General features: G+C 51.6%; 1 protein-coding gene across 4 annotated transcripts in view; it reads right to left on the bottom strand.

Annotated features, from left to right (window-relative positions):
* Nucleotides 1-20,490, bottom strand: part of AJAP1 (adherens junctions associated protein 1) — a 78,325-nt gene that overhangs the window by 41,919 nt on the left and 15,916 nt on the right. For 2 of the 4 annotated variants that reach the window (XM_015882591.3, XM_015882592.3), the window contains exons 2-6: nucleotides 19,746-20,323; nucleotides 10,295-10,382; nucleotides 9,254-9,496; nucleotides 8,190-8,319; nucleotides 365-4,881 (exon numbers count right to left, since the gene is read on the bottom strand). In XM_015882591.3, the coding sequence (XP_015738077.2) occupies nucleotides 8,247-8,319; nucleotides 9,254-9,496; nucleotides 10,295-10,382; nucleotides 19,746-20,323 (982 nt within the window). In that variant the 3' untranslated portion in view covers nucleotides 365-4,881; nucleotides 8,190-8,246. Of the gene's footprint in view, nucleotides 1-364; nucleotides 4,882-8,189; nucleotides 8,320-9,253; nucleotides 9,497-10,294; nucleotides 10,383-19,745; nucleotides 20,324-20,490 lie in introns of those variants that run through there. The other 2 variants (XM_085509198.1, XM_085509197.1) reach the window with 2 other exon arrangements.

The following is a 20,490-nucleotide window of genomic DNA, read 5'->3' as shown; positions in this document are numbered from 1 at the left end:
TCCTATATATTTTCCTACATATGAGAGTGTTGGGGCAGGGTTTGGCTGGGCCAGAGATGAGCACCTCACTGCTGTGTGCCCTACAGTGCTGCAGGACGGGTTCACCACCAGCAGGAGATGAAACATCCCTGCTTCAAAGCCACACTGAAAGAAGGTTCTTCCCCTTTCCAGCTCAGACTGAGCCGTGCCATCACCATGCTGGGGTGAGACAGCCCATATGTCCCCATGAAACCTAATGATCCCATGGGGTTCTACCTCTGCTGTGGGGCTTTGGGGTGGCACAGTGCAGCTGGGGATGCTGTGGGTACCCCCTGCCCTGTAACCCCAGGAGATGGGAGCACAGAGGAAGAGAGCCACGAGCCGGCACGGTTCTCATATCAGTTTTAATAGCAACATCAGAGTACTAAATATACACAGGGAAATCGGTATAGGGTCGCATTTACAGTGCTTCCAAATACACAGCTTTGAAGTACAGAGACAAATTAAAAAAGAAAAGCACTCCAGAATAAAATATTCACCTGTGTGGAACCACAGCTGGCTGAGGGCAGCCCGGCCCCGGGCACACAGAGTGCCAGGGCTGCCCAGTGCCATGGGACTGCCATGCCCAGCCTGTCCATCTGTCAGCCTGTCTGTCCACCCATCCAGTGGTCCGTCTGTCCACCTGTCTTCCTATCTGTCCACCTGTTTGTCCGCCTGTCTGTCCATCAGTCCATCTGTCTGCCCACCAGTCCATCTGTTTGCCTATCTGTCCGTATGTCTGCCTGTCTGTCCGCTGGTCCATCTGTCTGTCTGTCTATCTGCCTATCTGTCCATCTTTCCTTCCATCAACCGCAGCCTCTGTGCACATAAGCAGTGCTGGGCTGTGTGCCCCAGGCCGTGTCCCCTTGATGTACCGCCACGCATCGATGCCTCACGTTACAGAATTTTCCCAGAAAACAAACAAAAAAGAGAAAAAAACAGAAAGAAAAGTACTCCGTGATGTAAAACTGGTTACAAAGTAAAAGCTGTCTCATGTTAGAAAACGTGGTTGTTGTTTTTTTTTTGGCAAAATAAACTGTAAACTTCACTGTACATGTCCTATCGAACAGAAAAATAAACCCCTCGGAACCTAAAATAGAAGAATCTGGGTCAGAAATCTGTGCCCTTAGTGTACATTTTTTGTTGTGCAACGTATGCTTTGTCTCCAGGTAAATATCTCCACTCGTGGCGCCGTTTAAAAATGTACCCTACAAAAATGCTGAGGATCATCCTTAAAAATGAGTGAGAAGCGCTGGGTGAGCCCCGCGGGCCCAAACGGACCCACAGCTGTCTGAGATGGAGAGGGGATTTCTTGCTGGTTTTGAGAAACTCACGTACACATTTTACAGCTGGTTGAATGAAAAAACTCCAACCGCAGTCATCCGGGAACGGGTGGGCTGAGTTATTATATATATATTTTTATTCTATTTTCTTTTTTTTTACAAAATATATAATATGTGTAGAATATCTACTATTTAACTACCATTTTAGCTGTATTACCTTTCCTTTGTAACAAGCTGCCAATGGAGAAGAGGTAACCTGAAATCCATCTCTGCGGAGCTCTTGTCATCGTTACGCCTGCTCTGCTGTCACTACTCCACATTCCTACCTACGCTGGAAATGAATTTGAGTCACAAGGATGCTGTGGGAGCGCTCCTTCCCAGGGGTGCTCCCATGAAAACCTGCAGTGGGATGCCCATTTCTCTTGCTGGGAAGACAGAAGGAAGGTAAACCATTGGGTGTTGAGATATGGGCAGCCACCTGGGTACCCAGCCCCTCAACCCCCAGGGAGCATTGGGAAGGGGCTCGTTCCCATTACCTGCAATGGGACAGAGCCACAGTGAAACACAAATGCACCGTTACACATCTGGGGACCTGGCAGCTGGGATGTATTTCTTGAGAACCACTAAAGGAGTAAGAAAGCCATAGTATGAACTGAAAAGAGGTTGGCTGGAAGCTTATGGCAGAGCAAATATCCCAGCTCTTCCTCTGAGCACCAAGCACAACCCGACAGCATGGCGTGGCTCTGGCACTCTGACCACCCAGCATGGAAAGGCACAGTGCTTCCCACTGCCTGTGCACTGCTGTTTGGCTGGAAAGCAGGCTCAGCTGCTGAATGACAAAAGAAAAAAACCCTTTCTCAAGGCCTAATTCTCCAAATGTGCACATGTCCTTGCAAAGCAGCCAGCCCTGCTGCTCGGGCAAGCAGTTCCAGCACATCCAAGCACTCAGCGGCAGCAGCAGCATCTGCAGAGCCTCCCAGTTATTGATGAATGAGCTTTGGGCTGGCTCACATCAGTGGAACTTGGAGCAATGACCACCAGCTCAGAGCCGAGCTGCTGTCTGCAAAGGGCTGAAGGCATCCATGCAGAGCAGTCATCTGTTGCTGCAGCAGATAGCAGTGGGATGGGGCAGCCACAGCTCATCAGAAGGCGCCTGCAAACACTGCACTTCTTGCTCTTCCCCCATGCAATAAGGCTCCCCAACAGGTCCATTCCACTAACACAGAATCATACAATCAAAGAATCATCCAGGCTGGAAAAGACCTCTAAGATCCTCAAGTCCAACCCCAACCCACCGCTACCACGCCACTAAACCATGTCCTCAAGTGCCACATCTCTGTATTTCTTGAGCCTCTCCAGGGATGGAGACTCCACCACTTCCCCGGGAACACACAGCTCCATGTTTTCATCTCATGGTTTTTTTGGTTGGGTTTTTTTTTTGGTTCTCATCAATAGCAGGGAATGAAAGAAACGACAGCACCAGGATGCTGAGTCCTGCCTGGTGAACCACCACATTCGCATCTCTGCTCCTCCCTCCTTTTCTTTCTTTCCTACTGGCAGTTGTTCCTTTTCTTGGTGTGCTTGGCATGCATAGGGATGTGAGGATTTCTCTGATAAAGTGCAAGTGCTGTTGGTCCTTATAAATAAGGGAAGATTGTGCATCTACGTTTGTCTCCTGGCTCCGTGCTGAGCAGCCTTGGGGTGGCCAGGCCATGTCCTTCTGCAGAGCAGGGGAAGCTCGTGGCAATGGAGCCCTGCCTGGGGTTGGAGCTGTCTGACTGTGCTCCCTGACATACAGGCACGCAGACACATCCCCTTCCCAGTGGCTCAACCTGACCAAGCTCCAGGTAGCAGCTCCCTAAGGGAAGGAGCCCTCCACGATGCTCCCGGTGCCAGGAATGAGGGACTCAGATATATCTCATGATGTCAAACTGCTATCAAGATTACACTGAATACCCACGGGAAGGACTTGGTGCAGCCAGCAGATACAAATAAATAGAAAGATCAATGGGTAAAGCACAACACGATGGCAGAGCTGGAGTGGATCGGAGCCAGAGAAGTGAGACAAAGAAGGAAAACTGAAGCATTGCGATAGTGACAATCATTAGCACAGGCTGCACCGCTCATATCAGCAACATACAAAGGTCTGGGGCAGGGAGCCTGCTGCAAAAGGAACCAGCTCTATGGAATAAAACCCTCCAGACCCATCATAACCCTGTGCCCAGTTCTGCAGGCTGCTCAGCTGCCCCAGGGCCATAGGGAATGCTGCTGGTGCTCCCAGGCATGATCAGTTCACATCCACCTCTGGCACGGAAGACTTCTACGTGGGGCAGCTCCCATAAGATGGGGGAAAAGGCTCCAGGCTACAGAACCCCATCAGAAAAGGACAGAGAAGGCTATGGAATGAAGCAGCTGCATGCATGGCGATGGGCAGTGCCAGAAAGGCCTTTTCTTGGAAAGACACACTGAGAATAAAGAAATGGAGCTGAGGATTGAGCAGATGATCGGAACGCGGATCTGGATAACTCCACAAAGCCGTTCAGACACTCAGGAGGGCAGGTTACAAAAAGAACCGGAGGACTTTGATCTGAACTCTGCTGCCCTTCACGCACTGAAGCAGCACAGCAGGAAGCATCTCACGATGGGACGCCAGCAGACCCCTCTGGACCCCGACTTTGTCCCCTGAGGGTGCCACCCCCACAACGCTCAGGCTGCAAACAGCTGAAAAACCCCTTTTCCATCCTGCTCTTGCTCCAGACCCTCTTTCAAAGCTCTCCAAGCCCGTCACATCGGGGCTGCACGGCGCGAGCACCCACAGCTGGAAACGCATCTCCAGAATGAAAAATAGAACTATCTATCTATGTATACATACATATATATGCTTATACATACACACACACATATATATATGTATATGTCTATCTATATATACACATCTAGGTTTGAAAGGCAAGCTGCCCAAGTAGAAAACATCGCTTTAACTAGGTCGTATTATGCATGTTAAAGAAATCAGACTTTTAGCCCGTGACGTTTTCTTTAAAAATGAGTATTTAAGATCTCCAAAAATTGCTACAGTACAAAAAAAGTGTTTCTGTGTGTGTATATATTTTCTCTGTATATATATCGTATGTATGTATGTACGTGGACCGGAATCCATGAGACCCCATTGGAAGAGACGCCCCCCCCCCGTCCTCGGTAGCATTTCTGCGTGTTACTGACTTAGCTTCTGCTTCTCACGAAGTCTTTTGCATCAGTACATGGCACATAATGGTATTATTGGCACAGGTTCAGAATCGTAGTCCGTATCCCAGGCTCCAGCTGCTCAGTCCTGCTCCTTCCAGCTCTTCTCGGTTTCCCTCTTCCTTCGTGGGATTCGTTTTCTCTTCTCCAAACCAAAAAAACCCCAAATGCTCTCATTGAAAAACGCAGTTACCTACAGGCGTGTTCATCTGTATAAAAATATATTTGGCCCATAGAACGCTGCTCTTTGAGTCTCCTACTGGTAAACAGAAATGGTAGGTACAGGTAACCCATTATTGTTTAATTGTTTTGTTTTTTTTACAGGTTCACCAATGGAATCCTGCAGAGAACAAAAAGAAAATGAATGGTCAAAGTTCATCACAGGGAAACACATCTAGACACACATTTACTGCTGCCCACCACCCGCAGTAAGGATCAGTCCCACTGCCCTGCAGTGCCCACCCTGCCGACCACACAGGTCCCATCCCTGCCTGGTCCAACCCAGCCCCATGGGCAGCATGCAACACTGGGATTAAGAGTCCCATGTGTGTTGGTGCAATGGATGCTTTGGGTGGAGAGCAGGAGTGAGGTAAGAAGCTGAGGTGTGCCTTACTGCACACTGTTTCCTGAAGTGTAATTTATTTCTGATCATCCCAGAGTTTTTCATACTTAGGATAAGAGCATCGAGTGCTCTGGCAGATGAGAAGGCGATGATGAGTACTAACAAGATTTTCTAAAGTTAAATGCCCTAAAGAAATCAATAGGGAATTGGTTAAGCATCAAAACCAGAGATCCTATTGAAGTTCTTCTCAAGCTATTTATTTGCCATCTCCTGACAGATCGCTCCCTACGTGATCTTTAAACCTTCAGAAGACAATTAGTCCCCATCAGTGCTGCGGCTGCTTTATGCATATGGGGTTTTATGGATGTCGATATGTGTTGTACTGCAGCCCAGCATGCCCACGTGGGGCAGCTCCACATACAGCCCCGTGCCTGCAGAAGTGCTGTCCTATGCACTGTGACCTCTGGTGACCAGCACCCTGCAATGCAACATCACTTTTAAGCCCCATGTCCAGCATACACCATCTCCAATAAGGATGCTGCCATTCCAACTAATTAGCTGGGCAGATTCTAGCAAGTCCTTAAGCTTTAGTTCTGGGGCTGTGTTGGGAACGCTTGTTATTCCTCAGAAGACAAGCCCGGATCTTTCCGATGACTCATTATCTGTTAATGTTAATACAAACCATTTGCTGTTGTCAGGCAGAACGAGGACATGGCAGAGCACAAAGCACAGCATTACCATACAATCCCAGCAATTTGGGCTGCCTTGTGATAAAAAACCTGGGCTCAGATCAACACTGTCACACTGGGAAGATCTCAGGCTCTCAAATGTCCACTTCTCCAATGTCAAAGCTGGAGGTGCACCCAGCTCTGGATAAATACCTCCTCATGCACACGCTGCAGGGTGTACGATTTGTATTGTATCCCAAATCGCCTCTTTGCACAAAGTAGGTCAGTGCTTGATCAACCTTCCAGATTTTTGCATAATCTCATTCCATGCAAAGAGAGTGGGATTAAGGACAAGAATAATGCAAAAGACCGAAGTTGATTTCAGAAACCCAGGGGACAATGTGAAGCCCAACAAAGCCGCCCTGCAGGCTGCGGCTCCACAGATGCACCCCTACGACTCCTCACTCGGCTCCCAGTGCCAATGCTGTAATTGACCACTTCACTGTGCACAGAAAACAGCCCCGGGCCATATCGCTGCTGCAGCTGTGCCGGCCTGCAAGAACAGATCCCAGCTACTGAAGTGCAGAAATAGCTGAAGTGCTGCCTGTTGCAGAGGTGTGACATTCATCTACAAGCAAGCACTCCGGAGGGGTTTGGCAGCAGGCGGGTGAAATCTGTTGGAAAACTCCAGCAGCTGTTCTCTATGGGCACAGCTCTCTGCTCTTCAGAGGGACAGAGCTGCAGCGGGGACTGCTGCGGTGTCACACAGAACAGATCGTGTTGGCACAGGATGAACCTGACCTAAAGAAATAACTTCAGCATCTGTTTGCCATGTCAGCAGATGAGTCCCACCAGGTTGACTTACAAAAACTCAGTGCTGCCTGCAGCAACTGGTGCAGGCTGTGCCATACTGCCCTTACACAGTGCCAACCCTACACCTACACTGTGCCAACCATACCCCTACACCATGCCAACCCTACACCTACACCATGCCAACCCTACACCTACACCATGCCAACCTTACACCTACAACATACCAACCTTACACCCACACCATACCAACCTTACACCTACACAATACCAACCCTACACCCACACCGTGCCAACCCTATACCTACACCATACCAACCTTACACCCAAGTGGCCCAGCTCACCCGTCAGTGACTGAGCTGCCAGCTCAGCAGTGATGCTCAGCTCTTGTACACTGAGCACAACCTGAATAGTCCCCACAGATCTCATTCCCAACTTCCCAGTGCTCATCTATACAAGGTTTCCCTGTCCCCTCTCTGCTCCCACCATCCTCATCCCTGGCCACATCACATATCACGCCTGGAGCTCTGAATGTACACATTTGGTAGCATTAATTTGCTTATTAGAGAGCTAAGAGCTGTGAAGTGCCATCAATTAAGACTTGCAAAGTACTCTGAGCCTTTCCAAGGGAAGGTGCTCCCAATGCCAAGGATGGTGCAGCTTCCAATCTCTATGCATTGCACAGTGCTCTCCTCATGGGCTGCTTCAGGCTCATCCCTTGCAAGAACGGGCTGGAAGTGAGAGCTGCAGCTAACCCACAAGATACAGTGCATCCTTCCACTGCTGCTGGGGCTAAAACCCAGTGACCACACAGCAATTACAGATGGAACAGCCCATAGACAAACACCTGCACACAGAGCTGCCCCAGTGCAGGCACACACGTGTGGGCAGGGAACGTGTTTTGGAGTAATCTCATTTAGGTAATATTAATGAAACCAAACAGAACTTTATACATAATTGAAACGCTATCACAGGGCTAATGCTCCGGGTAACATTTGGATAGATTTTGCCAGAGCGCATTGATATGAATTTTATGGATTCCAGGAAAACAGGTCAATGAGAATTTCAAGGATTTAATAAAGCGTAATGGAGCAGCTTTGGACTATTTAAAGAAATCCATCGAAATGAGCGGGGACTCTCAGGCTTTGGCATAGAACTGCACAGGACGTTGAGGAGCCCCTTCCCCTGGCTCTGTTGGTGCAGGAGGGCTGGGCTCAGCCCCGTGCCCTGCCCCAGCCACGCACTGCCTGGGACCATTAACTTTTTATTCTCTTCCATTCTAACTTCATTATATTGCTGTGCTCAGTTGCAGAGCGTGATGTTAGACAGGCTGTTCCGAGCAAGCCGCAGCCAGGGGAGGCTGGAAGTTTCATTTACAATGTATGTATGATTCATTGCAGCAGGGGCTTGGGACCAATGGGTTCATGTACCTGAGCACAGGGCTGGAGCTGGCACAGCCACCCCGCTGTGATGCAGCACACAGTGAAGCCTAATTGCTTTCTTGCCACCTTCATATGAACAAGGAGGTGAAAGCAGCCCACCCCAGCCCCATCCCACAGCCACCCCCCACCGGGACCCCACCACCCCAGGATGTGGGAAGCCACCTACCAGGAAACAGCCAGACGGCGTCTGCCCTGCCCAGGAAGTAAAACAGGCTTCGGCCAGTCAGCAGGAGATTTCAAACCATTTCTCAGACACAAAGGCCACAGGAATAAGATGCCGATCAGAAGAAGAGGGTCTGCAGTGAGCAGAAAAATGGGCTTGCATGTGCTGGTGTGCAACACGAACGAGCCACAGAGGTGCTGTGCACATCAGCTTCATCAGAGGGAGAGCAAAACCTCTACAGCAATGCTTTTGGTGTGCTCATTGGCCTGGGAAACCAGGGTGGTGCAGGGAAAGAAGCATGGGTACCCATGGGTTGGCATGGGCATGCTCATCCAAATCAGAGCAACCCTATGGCAACATCCCTGCTGTCCCCTCCCAGTGGAACCAGCACTACGTGTGGGACATGGGGTTGTGCACTGCTTGTGTGGGGCTGCCCAGAAAGCATCACCTCAAAGCTGAGAGCACTGAGCTGCCAGCACATGTATGAGGAGTGGAAGAGCACTTGCCCACCCCATATCATCCCACTGGGGTTCATGGCCACATTGACACACACACAACAAAATGGGTTGAAAATCCCAATTCTCTGCCTTCCAAGATGGGAGGAAGCACCAAAAAATGCAAATGGACAAATGTCATGGGGTCACCCCGTCCTCCCTGTGCGGGTGAGGAGCACCTGGAGATGGGCTCACACCACTCTGTCAGCTCCCATTATGCCCCTTGTTAACGTATCATTATTTCGTGCCAGACAAATGGCTCATTTGGTTCTCGCAGCCTGCTCCTTCATTAATCACATCTCCCATTCACAAGCCAGCAGCTTTTTAGATGGCACTTAGGAGACAGCAGAAATTCTGGAAGATGGATCTGAGAAACATTTCCTGGCTGGGGGTGGAGGCAGGGAACTGAGAAATGCGGTGCCAAACCCATCCACAGTGCTCAAGAGCTGCTCAAAGGAAGGGGGAATGATGCTGCAAGGGCACAACGTGGCACAGCAAACACTGCAAACTAGGGACGGGATGGAGAGACAGCGGGACCGGTGCGTACAGGAACACAGTTTTGCATCCCCCCACCTGTTTCCATTGAAGGTTGCTTTGTAATCTCCAGGCGAGTGCAATGCCTCCTCCGTGTACACGGGCACCGGCGTCCTGACACACTCATGGGAGCACTGCAGCGTTTCATTGTAGGCTGTGAAGATGTCCAGGCTGCTGGGCACGCGGGCGGGGGTGAAGTCGGTCAGGTTCTGGCAGCTCTCCTCCTGCTGCGTGATTTTACGTTGGTGGCCGTTGCGCCGCGCGGCCCCGCTTTGCGCACAGCTGTGGATGGAGAGGAGCACACCAAGGGGAGAACACTGCATCATCAGCCATTAATTACGTACACCGCTCCATATTGGATCCTAGTTCTGGCGCTTTGGATAGATCAGCCCCCAGTCGAGCGCTCTTTCTTATGTATTTGAAACCTTTCTATCCTAAGCAACTGCAAGGCTGCATCTCTGCCTCCTGCATGGGGAAGCCCAACCTGCACGCAGCAGCACAGCTCTGGGACATGATGAGAGCTCAGCAATGCCACCACGGTGCTGCTTTGCTGCTGGGGATCTCTGAGTCCTGGAGCACAGTGGCACCACAGCAGCTGGCACCGCTGACCTCAAAGTAGGGCAGTTTCTCTGGGAAAATAGGTAAAGTCACGAGTGCCTGAAGCAAGGAGATAACCTATTTTACCAGGCGCACAGCCTGTGTTAAGGGAATAAATGAGAGCAAATGAAACTCGAGGAGCACAGGAGCACTCCAGGAGATGGGCCACACTTAGAACTGGTGGCATCTGAGAGGCTCAGAAAAGGCTTCAGCCCTGGAGCCACAGGAAAGTGGGAGAGCAGCAAAGCAACCTGCAGGGCCACAGAATGCAGGCAACTCGCTGGATGACATCACTTGATGACATCACGGGATGACATCACTGGATGATGTCACTGCAGGGTCTTGCAAAGGCCGCTCACCCAGCAGTGATGCTCAAGCATCCCCGCACCAAACTGGGCCAGCCAATGCTTGCTGTAGTTTTGCTGTGAAATCCCCCTCCATGGGAAGCCTGCCCCAACCCAGCCCCACCGTGAGGCCCCTTACCAGTTTTTTAAGACAAGAGTTGTTATCAGAGCAGCTATGACCATGATGAGGGACACGGTAATAGTGATGATCTGATGGACCGCCAGACCTGGAAGAGAAGGAATCAGAGAGAGCAGAGATAGGAAACCAGGGGGACAGCACAGCACAGCACCTGCAGAGGTAGGAAAAGGAAAAAAGGGAAAGGAGACAAGGGGAAGGGGAAAGGGGAGGTGAAAAGGAAGAGGGAAGTGAAAGTGAAAAGGGAAAAAAAAAAGGAAAAAGGAAAAGGGAAAAGGAAGAGGTCCCGGTACATGACCACCCCTGAGGCATTCCCCCAGGGCAGCATCACATCCCTCTGCCCTTCTCCCACAGCATAGTGCTGGGAGCAGCCCCGGGCAGCAGCAGCAGCAGCAGCAGCACAGTTCTCTCTCTTGCATTACATAAAACAATCTTTAAGCTGGGCTTCTCGTTTCCTCCCCTCTCGAGTATGTTCCTTGTCAGCCTGAATTAGGCACGAAGAACGGAAGCCATGTGAAGATGTGTACCCTCTGGGATGGAACAGGAAACTTGAGCACAGCCTTGCAGTGGGTGCGGGATTAACCAGAGATAATAATTACAGTCCTAACTGCCGCTCACTTAAGAAGGTCGGTTGGGCTCATTTTCTCCTAATTCACCTTACACGGGGTATAATTTTGGCTCGTGTATCATTCCTAATGAGCAGTTTGGAAACAAAAGCATCTCAATGTACAGTATGTTTGTGATTCTGCGCCGCTTTACAGTCGCAATCTTGTAATGAAATGATTTTCCTGGCTGCGGCCCAAGGATGTGCTATTTTTCACAAGCAGATGTTGCACGCTCCTGACGGGTGATGCCTTTAATAAGTAAATAAGTGCCAGCGCGACGGGAAAACAAGCAGCTTTGGGTATCTGTGTGATACACACACAGCGCTGCTGGCTGCTGTGAATGTGCATGGTGAGGGATCTGCTGCTGCACACACACGAGAGGTCCCAGGCAGCTGCATGCAGGCACAGCTGGTGCTGCGGTGCTTCAGAGCCAGAGCAGCACTGCAGCCCTGGCCAACAGCTGTATGCACGGCTGTGTGCTGCTCTGCTGCCTTCTCAAAGGATGGGAGATGGAAGCTTTGGCTGTCCTGAGGTTGGTTTTCCTCCTGCTCAGCCTCATATAGGGGTTTAGGGTCCCCCTGCACCCACACTGCTGATTAATCCTCCATGCAGAGGTTGATGAATTCCAGAACCAAGGGCCCAAGCCAGCTCTGTTGCCAGTGTGTAACCCAATGCAAAGTGATGGACAACACTGCCCTTGCAGCTGATGGGGCACTGGTATGGAGCAGACTGGGGGGCCATGGCCTGGGGTTGCCTTTTGCTCCCCTTGGATCTCAGCTCTCCTCTGTGCCTCTGTCTTGCATACGGGGAGAAAGAACAAATGTGAGGGTTTCAGCCACGAGCTGAGAGCTGCTGGTGTAAAGAACAGCAAAAACAAGTGCAAAACAATAAAAACTGAATGCAGGGTGCTTTTGGAAGGAGACTCACTTGCATTGCTTATTGTGCTTTGCCAGAGGATGCGATGTGGGGGAGTGCAGAAGAGCCTGAGCATGCAGCAAGATGCGCTGCTGATCCACCCTAGCAGCTGCTCACCAAACACAGTGAGCAAACTGAAGGGGCACAGACACCTCCCTTGTGCCCACCCCATGTCCCAGTGCCACACACCACACCAAGCTCCCCCAGGGGCGGCCGCTCACCAGGTCCCAGTGGAGATGGATCCCGGAGGGATGAGTCAGGGTTATTTTCCTCCCTTGACTCAAGCACCTATTTCACAAATGACCCATTTCCTTCATTTTCTCCCAATTACACTTCAATTGGCTCAAACAAACTGTGACAAGGTTCCTCCGGAGAGCACTTGGCAACGGCAGCTGCCGAAAGCAAAGCGAGGGGTGTGGAAGCAGCCACCAGATCCCAATGGTGTCCCCATGGTGCAGGAGCAGCCCCACATTATGCACTGTGCCATCCACCCCACACTGCACCAGGGTCAGGAGCAGCATGAGCCCAGCACGGCATGGCACAGAACAGCACAGCATGGCACAGCACAGCACGGCACAGCCACGGTGCTCACAGTGCTCTTGGAGCAGCTCCCAGTGGGACACAGCCGGGAAAGATGAAAGGAAAAGCTCTAAAAATAAAGTCCACGCAACCCAGTGCCCGATGCCTTTGAAAAAAGGGAGCAGCTTCAGAACACAGACCTTGGTGATGGTGGGAGCCAGGGGAGAGCCCAGGGCTGTGATTAGAGCTGTGCTCACAGCACCCCAAGCACAGCAGAAAAGAGCTGGGGAAGGATGGCGGCTCTTCCAAGCAGGACGCAGAGGCTTTAAGAAGAGCTGGATAATTTTAGAGTGTGGCACATACATCAGTTGCCATATGCACTAGCATAGTTCCTTTGTGCCGCACATCAGTTCTGCACTGAGGTCTAGGAAGATTTCAAGGGGATGGGGAGCACTTTCCCCCCAAAGCAGTGTTGGAGATGGGAATGGGGCCGACAGGGGGCTGCGGTGGCTTCTTGAGAAGCCCTACGGCAGAATAAGGAGTAATTTGTCTTTGTTCTTACTTTGTAAACATTTAAATTCCTTTCCTCTCAGCCTTCAAAGAAATATACAGAACAGCGCGAAGCAAAATCAATGAAGAATATCCAATCTGCAAGATGAGGTGTTAATGGATGGGGCATGCCGGGACATGGGAACATCCCATAAGGGACACCTGGGGGAGTGCAGCGAGATGACAGAGAGAAGGGCCACCAGGAGCAAAGCGATATCTTAAATACAGCCATAGGAAACCAATCTGTCTGGAGGAAAGAGACCTGGAGGATACGATCAATAGCTCATAAAGGGAAATTACCAGCCTGCTGCTGACTGTGAGAGGCACCAAGGGAACACGTGCTCCTCCTCCAGCCGATGTGAGCATCAGTGTTTGGTGGGCATGGTGGTCAGAGGGGGAGGGTTGGACTTGAGGGTCCTAGAGGTCTTCTCCAACCTTAATGGTGCTATGACTGTGTGAGTGAGCACGGTGGGGATGGTCCAACCCTAATGATTCCATGGTTCTATGGGTGAGCATGACGGGGATGGGCTGATTGCTCATGATCTCAGAAGTCTTCTCCCATCTTAATGTTCTAAGCGGGCAGCCAGGCCCTTGCTCACTTCTTTCATGTTTTCTATTCCTATATCCCTATGCTGAAGCTCAGCACTGCACCCCTTTCCCCAGCACAGTGAGCACTGATGAGCATCACTCCCTGCACATGGCAGGTGCCGCAGCTCAGCCCCAAAGTCCCCCCATGCAGCACGGCAGAGACCTGCCCCCAGCTCCTTCCAGATGCAGGTGGTCACTTAATTGCACACTGATCACCAGGAAGAGCACGGAGCGCATGGTGAGCAGGAGGCTGCAGCTGCACACAGCGCTGATACCTCCTCCCGGCAAGGGGACTGCAAACACTCCACTGTTACAAGGCTTTTACTAGTAAATTTGACGCAGTGACCATTTAACTCGAGGGTAATTACAGGAGAAGTATTTAATGGAATTGAAAGTGTGTCCAAACCCCCGCGCTTCTGCAAGTGCAGCAGAATTTAATGTGTCGCATGCCAGGAGGGAAAGCTCTTCAAAGGCATTCTTTGAACCCTTGGAAATGCTGAAATATTGCTGGGTTTTTCCATCTCACTGAGCACCGCTCCCACCTGGGACTGCTCATTGTGCAGCCCCAGGTTGGCGTTGCCATATCCCAGCGTGGTTCTACACTTGCAGCTCACAGCCACAGCCACCCCATGGGCACTGGTCAATGCCTGCACCCAGAGGTTGATGTTACGCTCCTTGTTAGGCAGGAGACCCACCAGCTTGTGGGCAGCAAGGATGGACTTGTCTGTTCAGACAGGAGAGCTGCATCCGACCGTATAACGCGATTCCAAATTCCCCCAGCTGAGGGAGGAAAAAAATCCAATCTTCTCAAAGCAAGCAAATGCTAAGGCTTTTATTTTGTATGTTAAATACCATCTATTTGCCACCAAGATGAAAGCACCGAATTCTGGCCTTTCTGTCCACCTTTTGCAACAGCTCCTGGACAGCTCTGCATCGACAGAATTAATTCCATGCGAAAATCCATTCGAGACTCACGTCTCGCTCCCGCAGAAGTGCGCAATGGCAGCAAGCAGGAGATATAAGCTCTTAATTAAAAACAAAGAGAACCTCTATCCCCCAAGGCCTTTATTTCAACAGCACTGGTTAGGGAGACCATATTTTTCATTTTCCCAATAAAAACAGCCACGAGCCTCAGCTCTTTGAAGACCCTCATCAGGGCCTCTAAGCTGCATGAAATTAAAAAAGAAGAAGAAACAGCTTCATTTTGTTTTGCAGGGTATCATCTCTGGAAAAAAACATCTGCTCTGATTACCTGCAACATCCCAGCCAGGAGGGATGCAATTCAGCACCGAAGCACCCTCCTGCAGGTGGTTGTCAATGGGAGCTCTGCTGCTCGGCTCTTTTTGATGGGGGATTCCTGCTTGAGTGCTTGGATGGGGGCAGACTGGTTGAGGAGCCCACTGGTACGATGGGGTCATTGGGTCCTGAGGGCTGCGGAGGTGTTGGGTTAACTGGGGGGGATGCTTGATTGCAATTAGACATGCATGGTTGGCTCTGCAGCCTCTCGCTAATCAATAAGAGCATCGCTTCTGGTCAGCAGGGCACAGCACACTGCCAGCAACGAAAGGAAAGGGCTCAAGAGAGCAGGTGAAAAGCTTACAGTGGGACAAGGTGGAAATGCAGACAGAGCTGGTGCCTGTGGGAATTATTCCCCAGCCAAAATAACCTTCTAGGTCATTTCAGCAGCTACCACGAAAGCATCCAAGCCCATGCAAGAGCCAGGAGCCAGTATTACCAGGCACAGAACACATTCAGCTCACATCAGGCAGTGCTCACGCTGTGCTTTGCAGCCTCGAGCCTGCTGCCTTCAACACCTGCAGGAGCAAAGGAGCGCTCACTGCTTAGGAGCCATCAATGGCATTGGGATGGTTCCTTGCCTGAACTCCAGCAGGCAAAACTCAGCTGCAAGCTGGAGGCCGTGCCAAGGCAGGAGGGATCTGATGCTGGAAGACTCACGCAGCCCATAAACCTGCTGCTGGACAGAAACATTCAATGGGGAGCACAGCACGAGCGTTCTGCAGCAATCACTGTTACAAACAGCCTCTTCCCAGGGGGGATCAGCAGGATTTTGCCCTAATGCTAACCACAGTGCTGCTGAATGGCTTTGATGAAAACGAATCTACAAGAAACACAAGGGTTGACCTGGCGCACTGGGAAATGTCCCTAGGTCTGCCCTGCTAATGCCTGCACTCCTACAGCACAGCTTCTGCTTGTTGGTCCCCACTAGGGGGGGGGGGACCCTGGGGGTCCCCACTGTCCTGGGGAGTGCAATGCTCCATCCACAGCCCCTGTGTGACACCGTGCAGTGCTGCAGCTGTGAAATCCCTGTGAATCCGCCTGGGGAGCACCAATAATCCTGAAGTTAGAATGCAGCTCTTCAGCAACAAAAAGCCAAGGTTCCTAGAAACCACCCGGTTATTTGGGGTTGGGCTGTTGAAAAGGGGAAGAATATCCCACTGCTGCTGCTGCTTGGAAATCTCCTTGCCAAGAAAGAAGATCCTGGAGGCTTACGCTAAAGACACCGGGACTTATCTGCTCAGGTGTTACAGCAAATAACACCAAGCAATAAATATTCTTGAGAGCAGAAGAGGAGAGCTCCTGGCTCATTTAGACACACGTGGGCGAGGGCGGGTGCGCACACAGCATCTGCTGATCCTGGGGAAAACAACAGGCTGAGAGAGCTCAGCTCACACCACGCTCGCTTCTTCCTTCAGGAGCCATCCCCCTCCTCCTCCTCCCAGCTCCTCCATCCTTAAGGAGCCTCCTTTGGGAACCTCCCAGGACAGCAGCAGCCCTTGTGCCTCCCCTGTGACAAGGTGAATGCAGACCCCCAGCTGCCCATGTGTGCTGGGACAATGCCATGCTTCCCCAGCAATGCCGGGATGAGATGGATCTTCCTCCTCTCTATCCATGGCTCTGCCCAGCCCTGCTGAGTGCCTGACAGGTCCTCCTCCTGTCGTGCAGAGCGGGCTGTCTGACAAATTAAGATGAAATGCGGCCTTGTTTCCAGCTTGGCAGAAGCTATTTTAGGTTTTGAGGAGCGATCTGAATTGAAAGCTCAATAATCCCACAGGATCGATGGACTTCCCACCTGCGGCTGAGATGGGAAGGGAGAAGAGGAGCGCCCATCTGTGCCAGCATTGAGCACCATGCATTGCATGCAGAGCAAAGCACAGCACCCCAATTCACCTCCCTGGGCAGCAGCATGGCCAGCAGCACAGCAGGGACTGCACTGTGACCCATAGGTGGGCATTAACCCCTCCATGGCTGCCCCAAAGGGCCGAGCTCCCACCCTGCACAGTGCATCAAAGCAGCAGCTCCATTCCAGCTGCCCAGAGTTTTAAAGACATTTTATCTTTAATTAATTCCTTTGAAGCCTTTAGCAGATGCTATCTCGGTGCATCCAGCAGCCCCTCTCCCATCCCTCCTGCTTCACCCCCAGCAGGGCAGTGAGTGCCCACACCACATTCCAGGCAGCAGCACAGCACAGGGCAGCACCTACAGCCCCATAGACACAGGGGTCCCCAGCACTGCCCACTGCCACCAGCACGAGCCCTGCTCTGAGCACGCTGCTCACGGCACATGATGCCAAATCCATCGCATACCGGCCATCAAATAACCATTAGGAGCAGCAGACGGCACATAAAGTCTTCTGCCTTATAAAGCACTTAAAGGTTTAATTAAAGACGGCTTTTTTTTCCCTAATCATACAGCCAGAAGAGCTCCAGACAACTCAGCAAGCGTAATCAGTGCCCAGATTTCAGCAGTCCCCAATTCACCCCTTTGGCTGAGCCGGGTGCACAGCGGCCCTACAACCTTTACCTCTCCCAGCACTCTGGCTATTTAATTATATCTCTCCTTAGATGCACCGTTGTAAAATGGATGTGACAGCCCCCGAAATAAAAGGAAGCTCCGTTTTGAAAAGCATAAGCATAAACTACGCCTGGGTGAACATATTGAGGCCCCATCTGACTGCCATCAGCACTCCTGCCAGGCGCTGAGCAGACATAGGTGGCACCGGGATAAACACACCTGATTGTCAGTTTACTTGCTGCAAAGAAAAAAACACAACAGAAAGCCTTGCAACGACAACACCCACCACCAGCAGAGCCGCACGCACCATTTTGCTCTTTTCTTTTTGGATGCTACGAGCAATCACTTGTCTGTCTTTCTCCTCCTAAGCAGGATATTTGCTGTTCCACGGGAATTTTTAGCCTTGTTTTTCTGTCGGTGAGTCACAGATAAATGGCTCCTGTCTTCTTTTTTTCCCCTGCACCAAGCAGGAGTGGGGTGACAGGAGGAAGACCGACCGCTGCTATGTTGGCTGTGCTGGGAGCCAAAGGGATGACACTCATGGTGCCATCATAACCATGGGATGGGGGCTTGTGGCTCCTCCTTAGAGCCACCCAACATTGCCCATCCGCAGGGAGCTCTTGTGATGTTGGCTGACCTGTGATGTTGGCCAAAGCAAAGCAGGAGTACAAACAAGTTACCTAATCCTCATTTGTAACCATATGTTTTCCCAGGCAGAGAACAAACACTTCCAGCCGCTGCTGCTTATGTAACTGAGAGGAGCAGTGGAAGGAGAAATGGGCTTCTGTGTGAGCTCCAACACCCTGTCAAGTCACAGCTGGTCACTTGATGGGGGGTTGAAGGTGACCCCGATGCTCCTGATGCCCTACAGCTCCCTCCTGCCATTCCCTGCCCAAGGGGAAGCAGGCAGCAGTGGGATCCATCATCCCATAGCGGGCTGGGCAGTGTTAGCTGATAGCAGTGTGGGTTGGTGGTCTCCTGGCTGCTTAATACAAATGATGGCAGCAAAAACAAACATGGAGCTCTGGCACTTTTCAGTCTAGGGTGGATAGGCTGAGATCAAGGCAGCCTTTAGTACCCACTCCTACCAACAGAAAAAGCCCTTTAGCCTTTAATATCCACCACACAACAGAAAGGAGATCATTAATATAAGCTCTGATCCTAAAGGAGCTCCCTCCCTCCCCAGGGCCAGGGCTGGGTGCTGCTGTGCTCCTCAGCAGCCCAACACCAGCATAGTGATGTCCACAGAGCAGCACATTGCCAGGGGAGCCAACACATCACACCCCATCCCAAAGCCTCCACCCAAACTCACACCCTGAATTGCTTATTGACGCCCCATGGCTAATTAAGCCAGCTGATTCTAACGTGTTCTTCCCAAGGTTGTGTAGGTTGGGAGCTTTTCACTGCTATAAATAACTTCTTTAAGTTAGGGATAAACCAACCACGGTGTCACTCCTTGCTAGATAAATTCATCAGGATTAAGATCAGATCGTAAAATTCCTTTTCATTTTGACTAGAAAATCACCGTGGGCTAAAAGCAGTCAATGCACAATGAGTATGTTCTGTAAACTGTAGAACAGTATCCCACAGTTTAATATTGGTAATAACAAATATAATTTGAAATAAATGGGAACCTGCTTTCTCATCCATGTCCATGCAGCAAATAGTGCTGGTGGAAAGTATTACAGTAACTGAGTGCTGCACTAAATTTGATTACGGAAGATGGTTTGTGGATGTATACTGATAATAGGAAGAATACAGCAAGCTGCTAGAAAATGTCTCAGATGAAAGTGATGATTCAGAGCTTCCATTTTTTTTCCCCAAGCACTCATTTGAAATCACGCCCTTATCTCAGAGCTGGGCAATGGGAGCCCATGTCACAGCATTCAGTGACAGGATCCTATGGATGCTGATTTGCCACCCAGCCCAGTGAGCCTCCACCATGGGCTGCAGCTCGGATGTGCTGCACACTCAACCCCTGGCATCACAACCACTACCATGGGCTGTTTCATGACAGAGCCAGAGCTGAGCACAGCATCTGAGTAGAGATGTGCCCAGAGGCCCTGGCACACACGGAGGAGCTGGGACTGCAGGAATAAAAACACCCCAACCATGACAACAATAAGACAAACCACTCCAACCAATGGAAAAAGCACCCCAACTGATGGACAAGCCAATCCAACTGATAGACCAACCACTCCAACCAATGGACAAACCACCCCAGCTGATGGACAAACCACTCTACCTGCCAAACAGCACCAACAGGAAGATCAACCACCCCAACCAATAGACAAATCACTCCAACTGATGGACCAACCGCTCCAAACAGTGGACAAACCACCCCAACCACCAGACAAACCACCCCAACCACTGGACCAAACTTGAGCATCCCCATAACCACGGCACAGGACCCCGTGTTCCATCCTGCAGATGGGTGAATGCGGCGCTCGGTGCCTTGTTGGTACCTGCTGTGTCCCCCAGGCCACGGGGTGGACGTGCGTCCTTTCCACCGCTGCTGTGGCCGGCAGCTGGCTCAGAGGTGCTGGGACGGCCGCGAGGCTCCTCGATGCCAGGCGTGGGAGCTGTGCTGCTGGGGGTTGGAGCAGTGGCAACAGTGGTGGCGGTGGTGGTGGCGGCGGTGGTGGTGGTGATGGTGGTGGTGGCGGCGGTGGTGAAGATGCTGGGCAGAGTGCTGCTCTCCAGGGAGTCCTCCTCACCCGTGGGGCCCCAAACGATGACCTCGGGCAGCGCCGTGGGCCGTCCATCACGTGGGGCAAAGCCACGGCCCCGTAGCTGTCGCCGGGCACGAGGCAGGGGGATGGGGGGTGGGCGACGGGCACGGGGGGCACAGGGCCAAGGGGGGCTGGGGCGGCGGGGCTCCTCGCTGCCCCCTGTGCTCCACAGCACACCACGGGGCAGTCTGTGCCGCTGTGCCGACCGTGGTGAGAGACGGGTCCCAGCGGGCTCGCAGCTGGCAAGGTCCATGGCGAGGTGGAACATGGCTATCAACATCCAAGCATGGCTTCCTAGCGGGCAACCTGACCTGCGGGCAGACACAGAGCATGTTAGAAAGCAGGAGAGTGTGGGCAGCATGACCAACCCCTTTCACAAGCTGCAGAGCAACGCTCATCAGCCCAGCTACGTCTGACCCACTGACACTCCCAATTCTCTCAGCAGTGGGACGGGACACTACCATCTCCCTGCCACCCC

Source organism: Coturnix japonica, chromosome 9 (genome assembly GCF_054131305.1).
Source record: "Coturnix japonica strain WE chromosome 9, WE-NBRP24, whole genome shotgun sequence".
Lineage (NCBI taxonomy): Eukaryota > Metazoa > Chordata > Aves > Galliformes > Phasianidae > Coturnix > Coturnix japonica.
Note: the sequence above shows the minus strand (reverse complement) of the source record. Positions and strands in the feature narration are given on the sequence as shown.